The sequence below is a fragment of the Trichosurus vulpecula genome, chromosome 1 (assembly GCF_011100635.1).
Source record: "Trichosurus vulpecula isolate mTriVul1 chromosome 1, mTriVul1.pri, whole genome shotgun sequence".
Classification (NCBI taxonomy): Eukaryota; Metazoa; Chordata; class Mammalia; order Diprotodontia; family Phalangeridae; genus Trichosurus; species Trichosurus vulpecula.
Window position 1 is genome coordinate 103,931,659 of NC_050573.1, and position 19,686 is coordinate 103,951,344.

At 39.0% G+C, this 19,686-nt stretch overlaps 1 protein-coding gene across 1 annotated transcript in view; it reads left to right on the top strand.

The window, feature by feature from the left end:
• KCNQ3 (potassium voltage-gated channel subfamily Q member 3) overlaps positions 1-19,686 on the top strand; it is a 150,799-nt gene that overhangs the window by 94,460 nt on the left and 36,653 nt on the right. Inside the window, exons 9-10 of the mRNA XM_036741674.1 lie at positions 2,931-3,025; positions 12,327-12,353. Coding sequence (XP_036597569.1) covers positions 2,931-3,025; positions 12,327-12,353 — 122 coding nt within the window. The remainder of the gene's footprint in view (positions 1-2,930; positions 3,026-12,326; positions 12,354-19,686) is intronic.

Below are 19,686 nucleotides of genomic sequence, written 5' to 3' on the forward strand. Positions count from 1 at the left end.
TTCCCCAGAGCTTTAATGCTCTTCCACAAAGAGTTTTCACAGGACTCTCTGGTTCTCCTTATTTTCAACAGAAGCAGCTCTATGAACACAGTTTCAATACTTGGGGAACAGTGACCCAGAGGCCTGGACTTTTCTGTAGTCCCCTGGCCAACAGAGTAGAAGAGATGCTGGTACCCTCTTTAGGACTTTCAGCAGCAGCTGCCACCTTCCTACCTTCAAATTTATGACCTTCTATCCCTAACTGTGGCAAAAGTGACTATATGTATCCATGTATGTATGAAATAGATAGATGGATGGATGGATGGATGGATGGATAGATAGACAGAGAGACAGACAGATAGAGAACATTTACTAAGTGCTTGCCATGTGCCATGTGCTGGAAATACAAAGACTAGAAAACAAGACAGTCCCTACTTTCTAAGAGCTTACATTCTAATAAGAGAAGAGATCTGGGAAGTGCGGATAGGGGAAGGAAAGGGAGGAAAGGGAATTTGGAAGGTAAGGAGGAGATCAGCATGAGGGCAAGGCAGCCAGAGTGACATCAGAGCACATCAGAGGGTGAGCTGGAAGTAAAATGAGTAGTTCCTGAAGACAGATGCTCCATGTAGCAAACAGAATAGGCTTAAGGCTAGAGGAGTCTGTCCTCAACTGGCACTCTGACATTTAGAAATGAAAAGGATAAATTAGGTCAATTATAGAGTCCATCTACCATAGCTCACACCCCAAATTCATTCCTTTGACCTGGGCTTAGCCTCATTTTATGTGAGAAGTTTACTTTAGGATTAAGGAAATGTTTTCCAAATATAATAAAAACCACTTCTTCATGAGTAGAAGTCTCATCTTCCCATGTTAAATTCAGCTAAGCCTGTGAAGTGTTAGGAAATGTTGCAGACATATGAAAGTTTTTTTATGTCCCAATAGCCTTTGAACAAAGAATGTGGCTTTTCCACAACCCCAATATGATGTGAAAAGAGTTTCTTACATTTCCACCAGAGGGTGCTCCTTCCTTGGAAAGCAATTATGGGGTGGAGAAAGGCATAAAATCTTTGGAAAGCATTTCTATCACAGTTTGGGTCAGGAAAAAACAGAAAGTGGGATTTGATTGTATTTAATCTTCTAGTAACCAAGTTAAAGCATTACTTTACTTCTCCCTCTCTCTTTGAGTTTATTGTCACTAGGCTGGGTTAAGCTTTGTTTAAGAATCACAATCTATTAAGTAATCAACTAAGAAGCATTTGTTATTGAACATTTAACAAGCATAGAATGTTTAAACTAGAAGCAATCTCAGAGGTAATCTAGTCTAACCCTATCATGTACAGATGTGGAAACTGAGGCCTTGAGGGCTGAATGACTTGCCTGAGTTTATATGACTAGTTAAATGGCAAATAGAGTGACATATTGTATATTGAGGGCTGTGAGTTGAAGTTAGGAATACCTGGCTTCACATCCTATCTATGATGCTAGCTCTGGGACCATGGGAAAGTCATTCCATTGTTTATTGCCCCCAAGGCAGAGATGTCAAATACTGCAGGCTGCAAGCCGCACCCCGCCCCCCCCCAAAACCCAGCTGAACTGGTTAAAGATTAAAGATTGTATGTAGATTAAAATGTAATTTGGAAATATTTAATAAAATAAACAAAAATATTATAAAACACAGATAATATTAATATGTGTTTTTTATATCAATATGTGATCCATAGGGATCCATCCTTTATGTATGATTTAATGGGCCTTATTTTTACTTGAGTTTGAACCCACTGGCTTCAAGCTATATACTACCTATATGAATTGTCATTCTTCAGTGGTAAAAGAAGTTTCTACATTGAGAGTTCCCCACACTGATGAAAAAAAATGGGATTATAATTTTAGAATTGGAATGGACTTTAGAGTTCATTATGTCTATCAATTTACAAATGAGGAACCTGAGGCACAAAAGGTTGTGACTTGCCTAAGGTTATGCAGGTTATAGGGCTTAAAACTGGTTTCTATGACTCTAACTCTGGTATTCTTTCTGCTGTACCATGTTGAGAGGTCACGCCATATAAAGATTAAGAAAAGGAACTGCAGATGACACTTAGTCCAGTGAAGAGGAGATTAGAAGAGACACGAGAATTATGTTCAAATATTTAAAGAGCTGCTAGGTGTCACAGTGGATAGATTACTGGTCTTGGAATCAAGAAGACTCATCTTCCAGAGTTCAAATCTGGCCTCAGACACTTATTAGTTGTGTGATCCTAGGCAAGTCACTTAACCCTGTTTGCCTTGGTTTTGCCATCTGTAAAATGAGCTAGAGAAGAAAATGGCAAACCACTCCAGTATCTTTGCCAAGAAAACCCCAAATGGGGTCACAAAGTGTCAGACGTGACTGAAACAACCAAACAACAACATGGAGAAGAAGCATTAAACTTGTCCCGCTTTGTACTAGAGAGCAGACCCAGGAATTATGCTTAGAAGCTTCAATTGTGCACATTTATGTTTCAGCTTATTATAAGTCAAGTCGACAAGCATTTGTTAAGTATACATAATATGGCAGGTAATGTACCAAGCACTGAAGATACAAAGAAAAGCAAATAGCATGATCCTTGCCCTCCTCGAGGGCATCACATTCTGATGGGGGAGATGACATAGAAACAACTATGTACACACAAGATATATACAAAGTAAATGGAAAATAACAAACTAAAGGTTCAAATTGTCCAGAAAATAGAATAGCCTGCCTCTGAAGGGAGTAACTTCCATCTCCTTAGATGCCTTCAAATGCAAGCTAGATGGTTACTTGTGGGAAGAGAGAAGGAAAGGGAATGAGCATCTCTACAGTGTCTACTACATACTAGATACTTTGTTAAGCTCTTTACAAATCTGAACTCATTTAATCCTTCCTTCCGAAATTCCTTGTTGCTCTCCCTCCTTCTCCCTATTCTCTTTCTTAGGCTGCCTGGAGGTATTATGCGACTAATCCCAACAGGATTGATCTCGTGGCTACTTGGAGATTTTATGAATCCATCGTTTCTTTTCCATATTTCAGGCAAGTGGCGTTTATTTCCCCCTTGAATTTATAGTATGTGACACTTCTTTCTGATGCTTATGGATTTTGTTTTGATTCATGGTCTAACCAACTTCCTTTTGACATTTCATTAAGTGTGTATTGATCTCTGAATGGCTGAGAAGGTTAGAAAAAGGTTTAAATATACCTGAGTGGCACTAGCACAAGGTGGGGAAAAGTGGCAGTTTCCATTCCATAGCAACAACATTTATATACTTTAAGTTTTGCGAAGTGCTTTATAAATACTACCTCACTTTTGTCATCAAAATAAGGGCATTTTGAGATAGATGCTATTATTACATCTGTTTTTACAGATGAGGAAACTAAGGCAAAGACAGCTTGAGTTGACTGCCCTGGACATGTCTTACCTGCCCTGACTCTACCTCACCCCTCCTGACTGTATTTTTCAACCATAACCCTGTTCCTCCCATCCAGCCTTTTTTACTTATTCTGAAGATGCCTCACTACTCTTGGCCATGTCTCACCAGGTTTGATAACACCTCACATGCTCCAACTATGTCTAACCCGGCCTAACTATGCCACCTTGGCTACATCTCAAACACCCACTTACCTCAGCTCCAGCAAACTTGATACTGCCCTCCTTGCTCCCCATCATTTTGGTCTCTGAGATAAATTAGGAATAGAAAAAAAGATGGAGGAGAAAAGAAAGGGAAAGATTATAAAACTAGTTATAATTTTATCACCACAGAAGTAGAGGAGCTAAGCTAAAGCCACCATCTATGCATAAGAAGGGAAACCAACTTATTCATTTTGACCAAGATGGAACAGGGGTGAAGAGTCCATTCATTTGCACTGTCAGAAAGCATTGCCCTAAATTTGTATTTGAATTTTTAATTAATCAGAATCCTAGAGTTGGAAGGGACTTTAGAGGTCAGAAAATTATAGTCACATCTACTCTAACCCTTGCAAATGCAAAGCAGAATGAGCCCAAAAGTCCAATTTCTGTCCTCTATAAAGAAAGGCATTGGAAGGGGCTTCATACTCTACCCTCCAGTCCTCCAATCAAACAAATAAATTGAGCAGGCCCTGATTTGTAGCATTTGCCAATTTCCAAAGTACGAATACTTGCACAGAAAATTTAAAAGCTATCTCTCCCACCAACTCCAGCACACCCCTGGCTCCATGGGTGACTCGTTCTTTTCTGGTCTTGCAATTCTTTGATGATATTTTTGTACCACTTTTGGTATGCAACTTCACACCTACCATGCATGTGTGTATTGCTTGCTGCATTGTGGGTGGCTAATTCTTTTTAGACTATGGTATTTTGCTTCACAGCTATATATTGTAGTATCTCAGGAAAATGTTAAAAAGTGGTAAAAAAAAATATGGCCTTTGTTTCAGAAAGAAGCCTGTGGTTATTGAAAGTTCCATACAGTTTCTGAAAAGCAATCCAGGCTAATTTCTTCCTCCTATTATTTGCTAGGCCTAGCTCATTGTACATTCTTGGCATCTGTACAAGATAAATGTGCTGATGAACCAGTCCCAATGCAAGATCAGTTCTACATAGATGATGAGGTCCTCTAGAAGTTCCTGTTTGTGGGTAACTTTGTCCTAATTGCAGCAATACCTGAAATACTTTTGCAGAGCCTCCTAAATAAGATCCACAAACACTTTAATGATTTTTAGCCTTACTATCCACACAGGAAAGTACAAGTGAATGAAGAAGGCCTGTGGTCCAGACTATGATACGCAGTTAGCTGGAGAGCCCAAAGAATTGGCATGTTGATTCTAACTGACAGGCATTGTATAACAATTTTAATAGTCAAATCTGATTTCAATCGCTGTCATAAATGAGACAACTAATATCAATGATATCTGCTCAAGAATATCTTGTTAAGTAGTGAGTTTCCTGCAGGGATGTGCTGGAGCCAGCTCTAACCAGCTTTTGAGAACTGACTTTTAAATTTCCAGTGTGAGCATTCATCCCTTGAAGTTAGCAATAACTATAAATCAAAGTCTGATTTATTATTTTATTGATTGTCAAGTCTTAATAAGTGTAAATGATGCAGATTAAATTTTAAAATGTGTGTGCATACTCCCCCCTTCCCCAGAGCCTGGTTGTTAAACATTTACTAGCACGGGCTTTGTACTCCTCTATAACCATTGCTTGAGCTCAGCTCATCCCCAGAGTGGAGGCTTGGTGATGTGCATGAACAACAACATTAGTAAAAGATTCGTATAGAGTTTTAAGGTTTGCAAAGCACTGTACATCCATTATCTCATTTGAGGCTGACAACACCCCCGGTTTCGTGTCACAGAAGGTATTCAAATAGATCCTCGATGATCGTTTCTTACCAATGACATACTTCGAGTTGGGATGTGAGTAGATAACTTCTACAAACTCTTCAACCTCTCAGATTCTCTCAGTTAGAATCCTCATGCCTAAAATTATCTGGTTTTATTATAGGTTCCATCAAAATCTAAGTATTTCCAATCTACCTTACATTGTTGGTTTTTGAAGGAATAGTATTTCTTCAAAGCCACTTTCAATACACCAATTTCCTTCTCAAGAGACTACAATGCTTCTTATCATTTTGAATCAAAAGTCTTCTTTCTAGCATAGTCAGTTGTATTGAAATACCTGTAAAATAAGGGAGTTGTATAGATATGGCCTTGTATCCCTTTCATTCTTATCAGTCTATGGTCTATTGTCATCAATCTCAATACCAGAGTCAAGATAACTGGCTTCAATTTTGCCTCAGAAAGTGTGTGCCTTCCTGCCTTCCTGTCTTTTTATGTTACATTCACAATCACAAAATCTCAGTTAGGAGAACTCACAAAATAACAATAGAATCAGATAATAAGAATGTCGTAAATTCCATGCGTTCCTAAATCTCGGAAAAGAGCACATTGTGTGTTTGTGTCTTCATATTTATGAATGTGTCTATATATGTATATATGGCTTTTTGAGAATGTGTATGTATGTGCTTAATTGAAACTATCTAGCAGTCAGAGGCTCAGTAGTAATACATCGTGATAAAGATGACTACTGTGAGACTAGGAACATCTTTGAAGTCAATGTAGAGTACATTTTTAAAAGAGAAGAAAAAGGTCCCTAGAATTTTTCACTTGGCAGTTATATTATGGCAAAAAAGCCCATTGGGGAAAAGTGTCACTGAATTCTGGCATGCCATTGTTATTGTCAAGGAAGAGGCTGAAGATTACATCCGGATGTGTCCTCATATTTCTGAAGAGCCTCTGGAGAGCACCAGTTTGAACATTTTCCCTGGAAGTAGTCCCTTTTCCCAACTAATTGGAGTCAATTGCCAACTTGAAAGTAGACATATCTGTGGGGCCATTGGTACACTATGTGTATTTTGTTGGCATTTTTTGTTACTTAGGCTTTTAGAAGATTAGACTTGAATAGGAATAGAGGTTGATATATTCAGAACTTGAATGTACCCTAGAGCATAGAATAGCAGAGCACAGGATATAGGATGAGGAGGCTATAGCTGGGAGGCATCTAACCTAGACTGTTAAGGCATAGAATATAAAATGTTAAGAGTTGGAAGAGGTCTTAGAACACAGAATGTCAGAATATAGAAAATAGAGTGTTAGAGCTAGAAAAGACCTCCAAACAAAGATGTTAGTATTGAGAGGGGTCTTAGAGTATGGAATACAGAATGCCAAAGCTGGAAGAGACTTTAGCATTGAGAATTTTAGAAAACTGAATAAAGAATTTTATAAAGAAGCTGAATCTCAGGAGAGGATGGACAATAGAATGTTATATCTAGAGAGTGCCTTAGGACAGAGAATGACTGGATAGGACCACAGAACACAGAATTCTAGGGAGGGAATGGGGGAGGATGGGAGCAGAGATGAAATGTGCCCTTTGCAGGGATGTGTGATTTACTTTTTGCTGGACTGAAACTGTTCTCTGAACTCTGGCTAATCTAGTAACCCCAAGGAGCACTTAGCACTATGTATGGTACATGGTAGGTGCTTAATTAATGTTTTAATACATTTCTATTTACTTTGTTAAGCCTTTCCCAATTACATTTTAAAACATTTTTAGCCTTTTTTTAAATTTTGAGTTCCAATTTTCCTTTCTCCTTCCCACCTCTTGAGAAGACAATATAATGTCAACTAAACTTAAGAAGTCACGCAAAAAATATTTTCCTATTAGCATGTTGCAAAAGAAAACATACACACACAAAAAAAACAAGAAAAAATAAAAGAAGTAAAGAAAGTATGCTCAGAGTTCATCAATTCTCTCTCCAGAGATGGATAGAATTTTTCATAGTGAGTTCTCTGGTATTGTCTTGGATCATTGTCTTGATCAGAGTAGCTAAGCTTTTCCCAGTTGATCACCATTACAATATTGCTGTAGTGTATACAATGTTCTCTTGGTTCTGCTCCCTTCACTTTGCATCAGTTCATATAAGACTTCCCAAGTTTTTCTGAATTCATCCTGCTCCTCATTTTTTATAGCACAATAGTACTCCATCACAGTCATATGCTGCAACTTGTTCAGCCATTCCCCAACTGATGGGTATCCTTTCCATTTCCAATTCTTTGCCACCATGAAAAGAGCTGCTATAAATATTTTTGTACACATAGGTCCTTTTTCTGTTGCCTTCAGTCTCCTTGGGATATATACCTAGTAGTGGTATTGCTGGGTTAAAGGGTACACACAGTTTTATAGCCCTTCGGGCATAGGTCAATAAATGTTTATCGACTGTTAGACAAAGGGTAAAGACTTGGCCCAGGCTTTTATCTTGAATTAGAATATAGAGAAAAGAACAGTTAAGGACATGAAGACCGCAACCAAGCAGAGGATGCAAAAATGTACCCCACATCAAGGGCTAATTTCTACAGACTTTTCTCTACCACAGCCCCCCTGACCAATTGCACATGTTGAGAGCTAATTCTCGACTGACTGATACTTGGTTCTTCTCTTCTAATGTCCTATATGCTTAGAGCAAAGGCCCCAAAGAAGAAAATACACTGATTTGCTATAAGAAAACCAGGGTCCCAATTTCACTAGTTCCTAGTTGTGTCACTTTAAGCAAGTCATGGGACCACAGATCACAGAGTCATGCATTTAGAACTGGAAAGGACCACTTCCTCAGTTTCCCCAACCATAAAGTAGGTATAGTAATATTTATATTTGCTAAGATCAAATGCAATGATGCATGTAATATATTTTGTAATAGTTAAATACTCTCTGAGAGGAAGCATGGAATAGAAGGCAGCTGACTTCAGAGTCAAGAAGGTTCAGGTTTAACTGTGCTTCTTACATATACTGGCCAGGACACCTGGAGAAGTCTCTTAATTTCTCAGTGCCCTTGGAAATTCTCTAAGACTATATACTTCAGGATAGTTGTCCATCTGGATTTGTAGTGTGAATTTCCTCTCTGGGAATTCTTTATTCTGATGAAATAAAAGGCAAGGGCTTGGTCCAAACAATGTGTTACATAAATGTTAGTTGTTATTACTGAAAAGAGCCTAGCCTCATGAAAAGAGAATTAAATTTGGAGTTAGAAAACTTACTAAGGCTTTCTTTTTCAGCATGACCTTAGTCAAGTCACTTAATCTACATGGGCCTTAGATTTCTCATCTATAAAAGGAAAGGAACTAGATGAGGTGATCTCTAGGTCCCTTCCATTTTGAAACCACATGTGTCTATAACCCTATGAAGAGGAAGAGGTCTTGGATCATAGAATATAGACTGGCAAATCATAAGGGGTGATTCAGGGATCATCTGGACAACCTCTCATCTCACATCTGAGAGACCTGAAGCCCTGACCATGAAAGTCATTTGCCTAAGGTCACAAGCTTGTTGGTGGTAGAGTGTGAAGTACAACCTGGCTTTGCACCCCAGGCTGTGTGATGATACTGTTCTTGTGGTAGCAATAATAGCATTTACATAATGCTTTTAGGGTTTGCAAAGTGCTTTACAAATATTGTCTCATCATCAATTTATCCTATGAATCTAGGAAACAGGAAGAAGCACATGATAAGCTCAAATCTAAGTTCTCTGACTACAACTATAGGGTTTAAAAAGCAGTCAATAGACCTAAGTGAGGACTGAATTAATTGCTTTGGCCTCAAGAGTGTCTGAGCATCCTGCTCTAATTACCAGCTATTCTGGCCAATGCAGGACCCCTCCACCAAATCCTTATCCTTGTAATCCATTGACAATTTCATCACCATTTCATCACTTTATGAGTCCCCAGTTACCAAAACATACGCATGAAAAAGAAAGAAATTATGAACTTGGAAGAATGCTGAGATAAGGGGCAAAGGCCAGGAGTCTTGTTAAAAGGGTATCAGGTAGAATCTGCTCTGATCCAACTAAAATAGAGAAGCTATCTTCCTCTTTGAAGAGAATTAGGTGATTCCTAAAGTCTTTTGTGGTTCTAAACCCTGGAGAAGAGAAGATTCGGTAGGGGATAAGGGAGTTTGGGTGGAGGAGGAGCAGTGGGGACAAAAGCTCTTTTCAGAAACTTTAAAGGCTCCCACGTAGAAGAAGTCACAGAATGGTTTTGTGCAAACCCATAGGTTCTGTCCCTCTGTCTTTTTCTTATTCTTTCCTTATTTCCTCTCTAACCCTTCCCTATATCCATCCCTCCATTCCTTCCTTCCTTGCTCCCTCCCTTCCTTGCTTCCTTCCTTCTTTCCTTTCTTTCTTCCTTCCTTCCTCCCTTTTCTGCATTTCTTCCTTTCTCTCTCCCCTCCTCCCACCCTCCTTTTCTCCTTCCCTTCTTTCCTATCTTCCTTCCTTTCTCCCTCCTTCTTTCTTATTTTTATTTCTTCTCTCCCTTTCTTTCTCTTTTCCCCCTGTCCTTCCCTCTTCAACCTTTCCCTCCCTTTCTCTCTCTCTTGCTTCCTTTCTTCTATTCATTTCTCTCTTCCCTCCTTCCTCTCTCCTTTCCTTTACTTTATCTTCTCTCTTTCCAGGCATCTTTAAAAATAACCCGAAAGATTGCTTTGCTTTGAATGACATCAGCATCCCTGGTTGTCAAGTTCTCATGGCCTTCGTCAATAGAATGTGCAGTGACACTTTTGCCTTCTGCTTCTGACATCTTTGACCTGATACAGTAATCACTGCATCAAACAATGAATGTTTGATGCTGGGGAGAATCACTGACTGACTCATACGTTTGGATATACGCACATTGCTAGGCTAGTGTTTTTTTTTTCCTTACCCCTGCCTGACTCAGAAGGTTTTGGAGAAGGAAAGGATATGAAAGCATTTCACTTTTGTATCTATTTCATTCTGAGCATTCAGATATTATCTTAGGACACAGTACTGAAAAACTAGAGCTTGTCTGGTCCCATATAGTCATTCTAGAGATGAGTAAACTGAGGCCCAGACTGAAGCAAAATGACTTTCCCACAGTCACAGACATAAAAGCCTTTCCCAAAGATTTTTCTTCTTCCCTTCTGCCAGCCTAATCTGTGAATAATAGTACACTTTAACATTTTCAAATCTGCTATGCACTTGATATACCTAAGAAAGGTTCAATGACTTTCCTGGTGTCTCACAGCTAACTAATTTCTAAGGCTGGACTTGAATTCAGGTCTTCCTGACTCTCAGTCCAGGCCAGCACTCTGTCCACTGTACCACCCAACTTCCCTCCGAACTTCTCAGCACACAAGCTATCCCTCTGAATATCTGAAAGGGTTGTCATGTGGGAGAGGCCTCTGAGTAGTTCTGCTTAACCCAAGGGAGAAATAAGAGAAATGGATGGAAGTCTGAAGAGGACATATTTTAGTTTACACTAAGGAAAAGTTTTTGACCAATCAGAGCTCTCTAAAGCAGGATGACCCTTCTAGACAAATAGTTTATCAGTAGTGATCTTTGCTGGATGAACACCTCGGTACAACTCAAGGAATACTTATTAAGTGCCTATCATGTGTAAGTCACTGGGCAAGCTGCTAGGACTACACAGACAAAAATAAAACTCTTCTTGCCTGCAAGGAGTTTACATTCCATTGAAAAGGTAAGATCTATATGCAGATAAGACATAGGGGCATGCAAATGTTATCTTCAAGAGTATTAAGTGCACTCATGTGAAATTATAATAATAATTGACATTTACAAAGAAGGTTGATGATAAAGGTTTTGTTTTTTAAAGATAAATTCCGGAATATGTCCTGAAGTCAGTCTAGATTCAGACCAATACACAATACAAGTATCAGAAGGTGTTTCTCTCTTTCTTTTGGTGGCCTTAGTTATGATCTTCACAATTCAGGGTATGGGCAGAACCAGGCTAATGTCACCCAATGTCACCGTTCCCATCTTCTCAATCAGTGAGTCAAGTAAACATTTATTAAGCATCTATTATATGCTAGACACCTTGCTAAGTGCTGGGGATAGAAGGAAAAGCAGAATACAGAATTTCTGGCTTCAATGAGCTCGCAGTCTAATGGGGAGGGGTCAAAATGCAAACCACTTGGTATATACAAGATGCATACAGTGTGCATGGTAGCCAGGGAGCACAGCGAATAGATGTAAGTAAGGCTTGGTGTCGAGAACACATGAGACCAAATCCTGCCTCAGACAAGTAGCTGAGCTTACTAGCTGTTTGATACTGGGCAAGTTAGCTTAACTTATGCCTGCCTCAGTTTCCTCATCTGTAAAATGAAGATAATAATAGTACCTATTTTCCAGGATTGTTCTGAGGATCTAATGACATAATATTCATAAAGCACTTTGCAAAGCTTCCAACGCTACATAAATGCTAGCTATTATTAAGTTCGGGTAACCTCAGAGGGAAGAGGAGAAGAGACTGGGGAAAGCCTCATTCTTTTCCCTATCTCATCATCTTCTGGTCTTCCCTGCCTCCTCTTCTTTCTCTCTTCCCTTTGATGAAGAGAGCAACATTGAGGAAAAACTATTCAGAGAGGCAGTGTAGTATAATGGAAAGGTCTTTGGATTTGAAATTGGGTAAGACCTGAGTTCAGATTCCTGTTCAGATACTCCCTAGCTAATATGATGCTAAAAACCTTTCTAAGCTTCAGTTTCCTCTTCTGTGTAATGGCCTTAAAAATGCTTATACTTCATAGGCTTTTGTGAAAAAGTATTACAGAAATCTGAGTTAGGGCCCCACCCCTACATCACACTGTCTTTCATGCCTTTACCTTATTACATTCAACCCATTTTCCTTTCTCTTTCCCTGTTTTCAGTCTTGTTGTCTTCTGACAGAAACCCTGTAGGCCTGTTCTGAATGGGAGGCAGGGGAGGGGGAGGTCTCAGCAATGGGAGCTATTCTAACCTATCTCACCTTTTCTTTCCCTCTTCCATTCCTTACAGAAAAGAGCAGTTGGAGGCAGCAGCCAGGTAGGTGTTCCTTGTTGCTCAATTTCTTCAAGTCAACAAGCATTTATTAAGCACCTACTGTGTACTAGGCACTATGCTAAGTACTGGGCATACAAAGAAAGGCAAAAGACAGTCCTTGCCCTCAAGGAGCCTCATTCTAATGGGGAGACAACATGGAAACAACTAGGTACAAACGAGATATAGACAAGATAAATTATAGATAATTTCAGGGGGAAGGCACTACCATTGAGAGGAATCATGAAAGGTTTTATTCCTCCCTCCCTCCCTCCCTCCCGCCTCCTTCTCTCCCTCCTTCCCTCCCTCTTCCCTCTCTCCCTCCCTCCTTCCTTCCTTCCTTCCTTCATTCCTTCTATGACATCAGGGCCCCAAGTCATCAAGATCCTGCCTATAGGCTAGCATGTTGTAGCCAAAGGGACTCCACTTGTTCACATGGAATTGTTAAGCTAGCAAATTTTTCTGGCTTCATCTTGTGTTAACTCCCTTTGTGCTATCAAATGCCAGTTAGTAAGCTATATTTAGAAGGAGATTTAGGAACATTTTGTTTCCTTATACAATACTTTTTTATTCAGGGTTCCCAGAGTGTGAAACAAACACATTCATAATGCGAATTATATAGATATATGTATATAATGTATATATTTTTACACATCAAATGATTAAAATTATATGTATGAATACGTGAAGAATCTCTGATTCTGTCAGAAAAGGGAACTCCCTGTGCAGGAAATCCCTCTAACAATACAGATGGTGACCTGTCTCTAACTTAAAAAGTCCTAAGGTATTACTATATGTTAAGTAACATTCTTGGTGCCATGTAGCTAATAAGGGTCAGAGGCAGGATTTGAACCCAGTCTTCCTTATTACAAACACTATACTATATGCTATGACATACCACCTTTAAAATCACATACTGGATAAATTTAAATGATTAAATGATTAAAATCTAAATGATTTTCTACAAATAATAACTCTCTTTTAAATATTAAATCAAATTATGAAGTTCTTCATTCTTCAGTGCTAGGGGCCTCCAGAATCTTTGTCTGGCACTCAAAGATCTCATTCTCTTGATGGGAGAATATTCACATCTTGAAATACCAAGCTTCTCTCAGGAAATAGCCTCAGTCCCAGGCTCCTCCAACTTACACATACTCACTACAAAGATTTCATAACTAGATAGAGTGATAAAGCATTCATTAAGCACTTACTGTATGCCCGGGAGGAAAGAATACTCCAAAGAGTACACACACACACACACACACACACACACACACACACAGACACGTATGTATGTATGTATATATAAATATACGTATACACATGCATATACACACACATTCAAGAGATATGTCAATCAACACAAACAAAAGCAGGAAGGGTAACAGCAAGAGAAGACCCAAATTCCAATCACAAGTCTTGCACTAAATATCCCCTTCTCTCAACCTTATTACACCTATGGAGTGGCACATAATGGAGCCACAAATTTGTCTAGTGATGTACTTTTTAAAACAACTGGTTTAAAAAGTATTGTGAGATTGTGGAGACACGAACATCTTTATAAAGCTGTTCTTCAAAAGAAACTATCACTTTTTGGCAGAGTTCCTTTTACTAGATTCAGGAAACAATATGGCAGAGTCTAGCAAAATGACATTTTCAATATTCTGTGGAAAACTAATAATGACTTTCAATAATCAGAAACTGTTGATGTTTTATTAGGCATGAATGGACTTATAGCTGGTTTTGAAGGACCTAGAAGAAATATGTCTAAGAACAAAGTTAGGACATATAATTAATCAATCAAACTAATTAAAGTGAGAAGAGACACCATATTGAATTTCAAGAATTTTTGAATTCTTGTGGTATTGGTTTTCACAAACCCTAAGTTCAGTATGAGTCACTTGAGTGTTCTAGAAGCCTCCAAAGCTAATATAATCTTAGGCTTCAAATACAGTGTTCAGGATGAGGACCATAATAGTCTTGTCATATTCTAGTCAGACCACCTTTGGAATATTGTATCTGATTTTAGGAAGGGCATTGCATAGATGAACAGAGTCAAAAAGAGAATTAACTATGATCCTAGGTCCTCAGCCTTCTGTCATATGAGGTTCAGTCGAATGAATAGGGAGTGTCTCATCCAAGGAAGAGAAAACTTAAGGGGGAAATGAACACTTTCCTCAACTATTTAAGAATTATCAAGTGGAAGAGGAATTTGATTTGTTTTGTTTGATCCCAGAGAGCAGAACGGGGAGGAAGATGCAAAAAGGCAAATCTAGGCTTAAAGAAAGCAAAAGTTCCTTCCTGAAAATGAGAGCTATTCAAAAGTGGAGTGGGCAGTCTCTGAAGTCATGAATCCTCTTAAACTGTACTGACCACTTGACAAGAAGCGTTAAAGGGGATTGTCACTCAAGTACGTTGCTGATGTTGTTATTTCGTTGTTTTCAGCCACATCTTACTCTTCATGACCCTATTTGAGGTAGGCTGGGCAGATGTTATCTCCAACTTTCCAATGAGGAAACAGGTTCAGGGAGACTATGATTCGCCACAGGCCACATGGTGAATAAGTGTGTGGGCCATAACTAGAATCCATGACTTCTGACTCCAAGGCTTGTGTTTTTTCCTTCATCCTTAGTGACATTTGGAGAGCTGGTGACAACATTAGAGGACTAGTGACATCTATGAATAGCTTTCCAAGGGAAAGTTGTATTTCTTTCTGATTTATTTTTCCAAAGATATAAATTGAAACATCTCTCTAGTAGGGAGCACTGTCTCAACCAAGACATGGAACTATTCAAGATCACTTTGTAATGAGATCCTCTGCGTAGTTTAGTTTTCAAATTCCCTTGGATGGAGTCCGTAATGACCCATTGTAATAAGCTCTGATTTGAAGCAAAGAATATTATAGTGCAGCATTCAATAGTGTGAAATCCAATCCAAGCTTTATGTCTACCCTGCACAATCTGGATGATGGATATCAAGTTGTTTCTTTCCTAGACATTGAATGCTTGATATCCATTAAGGGAAATTCCAAGCTAGGGCTGAACAAAGAACAATCCACCCTCAGCGAAATCCTCATTCATTTGAGGTACTCATTACTCCACATTGAATTAGCAGCTTGGATAATGTCTAATTAAAACTGAACAAGATATATTTAAAGTAATTTCTGAGAGTTTTTAATAATAGCTAGCATTTATTCTTGATAAAAGCCAGCACTTTGGGGTTTGAAAAGCACTTTACAAATAACTTATTTTATCCTCACAATGACCTTAGGAAGTAGGGGCTATTACTATCTCCATTTTTACAGATGAGGAAACTGAGACACAGGTTAAGTGACTTGCCCACAGACACAAAGCTGGTAAGTGTCTGAAGCTGGGTTTGAAATGGAGTCTTCCTGATTCTAGGTCTAGTGTTTTACTTGCTACATCACCTAGCTGCCCCTTATTCTGCTTCAATAACTTAAAAGATCCATGATTTCACCTTGATGGGCACTCCTTCCTCTAATGTACATCACAACCTATCCACATCTTAACAGTTGAACTGATATTGTCCATCACCAGGCCTGTATTTGAATCACACACACACACACACACACGCACACGCACACGCACATACACACACATAACTAGAAGTCACCATCAAGGTCATCAGGTCTAATACCCTTATTTTATAGATGAAAATACTGAGGACCAGAAATGAGGACCAGGCCACATAAGTAGGAAGTGCTATAACTGAGATTTGACCTGAGGTCCTCCAATTCCAAAACCAGGGCTCCTTCCACTATACCAGCTTGGCATTATCTGCAGAAATGTGTCTTCTACTTACAGAGCCTTCAAGAATCCAAGTTCATCACCATGCCATGATAAGGCATCAGGAAAGGATTTTAGTGGTAAGGGTATTAAGGAAAATATTTAGTAGTAGAAAAGTAGGCTCTCTAAGATCACATCATGAAGACATGGAAGCCCACTTCAAGGTGAGCGCATTTGAAGGAGAAAAGGGGGCATTGCCATCTACTTTGGTAAAGCCCAAAGTCATTTGCTGGTGACTCACAAACTGGATACTGGGAGAAGAAGGAATATTCTATGAACTTCTCTCATATCAGGTTACCAAGTGGATGCTACATTCGAACAACCTATAGATGATAGAGAAATAGTGATGTAGATGGCTTTTTCAGGAGTTTGGCTATGAAAGGGAAGAGAACTATAAGACTGTAGCTTAGGAGAATTATAGGATCAAGTGTATGTATAGATTGTTGATTTGTTTTAAAGGAGAAGGTAGATCTGGGCATGTCTGTAGATATCAGTGAATGAGCCAGTAGATAGAGATTGATGACTTCAGAACTGGGTAATATTGTGGGAACAATCTGACAGAGCCCAGTACAAATGGAGGGGCTGACTTTGAAGGGGAGAATGGCTGCCTCTTTCTTCATTGGAGATTGACACAAGGCAGAAGAAAATAGAGGATAATGGCAAGAGGCTTTGAGATGTGGAGTATGGGAGAAGAGGGAGCTCACAGCAAATGGCCTCTATTTCCTATATTATCTTATGATAATAATATCTCACACTTAGGGGTTTTGTATTTCACAGAATACTTTCCTAAGAACAAAGAATGAAATACGATATGTAATGGAAAGAACATGGGCCTGAGGTTGAGAAGAGTATATAATGATTGTGTGACCTTGGGTGATCCATTTAACACCTTTGAGCCTCAGTTTCTTTATCTGTAAAATGGGAATGAAAATACTTGACCCAGTTCATAGGGTTTTTGAGAGGGATACATTTTATAAATCTTAAAGTGCTTTATTATTGTGAGCTCAGAACTGTTCCATGATTTTGGCAGTTGCCAATGTGCATTGGTAGAGGGAGTTTCCTATCTAAAAGTACCCTACACCAACAAAATCACTATTCAATACCTCCCCCCAAAAAGTCATCCCATATTTTTATATGTTTGCAATGGTGTTGGAGGAGCACTGCAGTAAGGAGAGAGAGAGAGAGAGACCTGTGATTTCAAATGTATAGAAAACTCCTAACGTAGAAACTCATTCTACTGGTGCAGATTGTCGTTTACCAGTTAATTATGATCTTAGAGGTTTGCCATGAGCACTGAGTGGACTTCTGCAAGGTCAGACAGATAACTAGTACAGGTCAAAAGCAGGACCTGAACCCACCTCCCAGTCTCAAAGGCCCTACTTCTATAAACTGCCCATTTTTCTCATTGCATATATACATTAGCAGCTGAAAGAGAATCAAAATACAATGAAAATATACACAAAAAACACATCTGTCATCTCACTTGGATGTTTTACAAAGCACTTTTAGTTTCTTCTCTGAGATTCATCATTTTGAGCATCATAGCTTGTGATGCATCTTGAAGGAACTTCAGAATTCTGCCTCCTCACAGACACACCCAATTTACATATGAGAAAACTGGGACCTTAAAAAGTAAAATGACTTGCCTAGGGTCACACAGAGCTTTCAGAAGAGTTGAGAGTCAAACTCAGATCTTTCAATTTCAAGCCATGCTGTTTTATCTACTCCAAGATGTCTTTCCATTGGTTTTTATCATACTGAATCTGTGTATTGCTGCTAAGCATTAGGGACTTGAGCTGGGGAAAAGACATTTTTTTCCCCTGGATTATGAAAACAGGCTATTATTTTGGGAGAAAACCACTCTCTTGACTGGGCACTATCACTCATTGCCACTTTTTATTTTCTGCTTAAGTCATTTTGTGTATGTAAGTGTCCCCCTGTGTTAATTCTTGAGAATTCCAAAATGGGAGGAACCCGTCTACTTGACTTCCCATCTCAGTAACTTCTCCTTTCATTTACAGAGATGTCATGTCAAGTAGGGAGTCTTACTTTGGCTACAGCCTCACCAGAAAATTTAGATATAAGATCAAACATTGGGCCATGAACACTGTCATTGGTGACTACACGTCCTTCCTTTGCCCTCATCATTACCTTCTGCCCCTAATGTTCACAGAACCCATATGGAGAGAAGGAAATTTGAAAAATATAGCACTTAACTAAATGTTTAAAAAAAGCACTTTCCTACTAGGGTTTCCACCAGGAGAATCCCATTGTCTTACTTTTCCAAGTGTTCATGAACATGCCACTGTAATTTTCTTTCTCTCCTTATGATATCAACTAAAATTTATTAAGCATCTACTGGGTGTCAGGTACTGTGCTAAACTCTGAGGATGTAAACAAAGGTGAAAACAGGTTCTTGCTCCCAAGGACTCACAATGTAATGGGGAAGACTATGTGAAAACAATTACAAACAAACCTCTTATATACAGGATCAATTAGGGATAGTCTCAGAGGTAAGGCATGGAGATTAAGGAAGACCAGGGGAGGCTTCTCAGAGAAGGTGTGACTTTGGCTGAAATTTGAAGGAAGACAGGGAAGCCAGGAGTTGGAGATGAGGAGAGACATGGGGGATGGCCAGGAAATTCTTGTTTTATTCCATAAGTTAAAAATAAAATTTAATTTAAAAAAGTAGAAGATGCACAGAGATAGATACCCAAACATAAGGGATGATAATAATATTAGTGGAAAAGACCATACATTACAGGGAATTACAGTATAGACTAGTAGATCTGAGAGTAATCTTAAACATTATTTTAGTCTTTCCCTTTCATTTTTGGAGGAGGGAACTGAGGCCCACAGGAATGAAATGACTTGCCCAATGTCACACAACTAGTTAGGGGCAGCTAGATGACACAATGGATAGAGCCTGGATTCAGGAAGACCTGAGTTCAAACCCAGCCTCTGACATTTACTAGCTCTCTGACTTTGGGCATGATACTTTGCCTCAATTTTCCTTATCCATAAAAGGACATAATAATAGCACCTACTTCCCAGGGCTATAGTGAGGATCAAATGGGTTAATAATTGTATGGTGTTTAGCACAGTGCCTGGCACACAGGAAGTGCTATAAAAATGTTAGCTATTAATATTAGTGGCTGAACTGTCCTTAGATCCAAAATTAGCTAATTCCTTTTCTAAGAACTTTCCCTAGGACTAAATCACACTACCTCCACATGCTTGTAGTATTTTTACATCTATTATCTCACTGTTATCCTCAGAACAACCTTGCATGATCAGTAATCATAATAACTCACATATATGTACATGTGTGTATATATACATATATACATGCATGCATGCACACATATATAGCACATTCTAAAGTTCACAGAGCACTAAAGTTCCCAGCAGCCCAGTGAGTTTAACAATGCAAGTCTGATTTGTTTCAGGTAGTGAATAAGTATAAACCTGTGATTTCATCAATGTGAAGAACCCTTGGTGGGGAAACTCCCTCAGCTGATAACTGACTAACA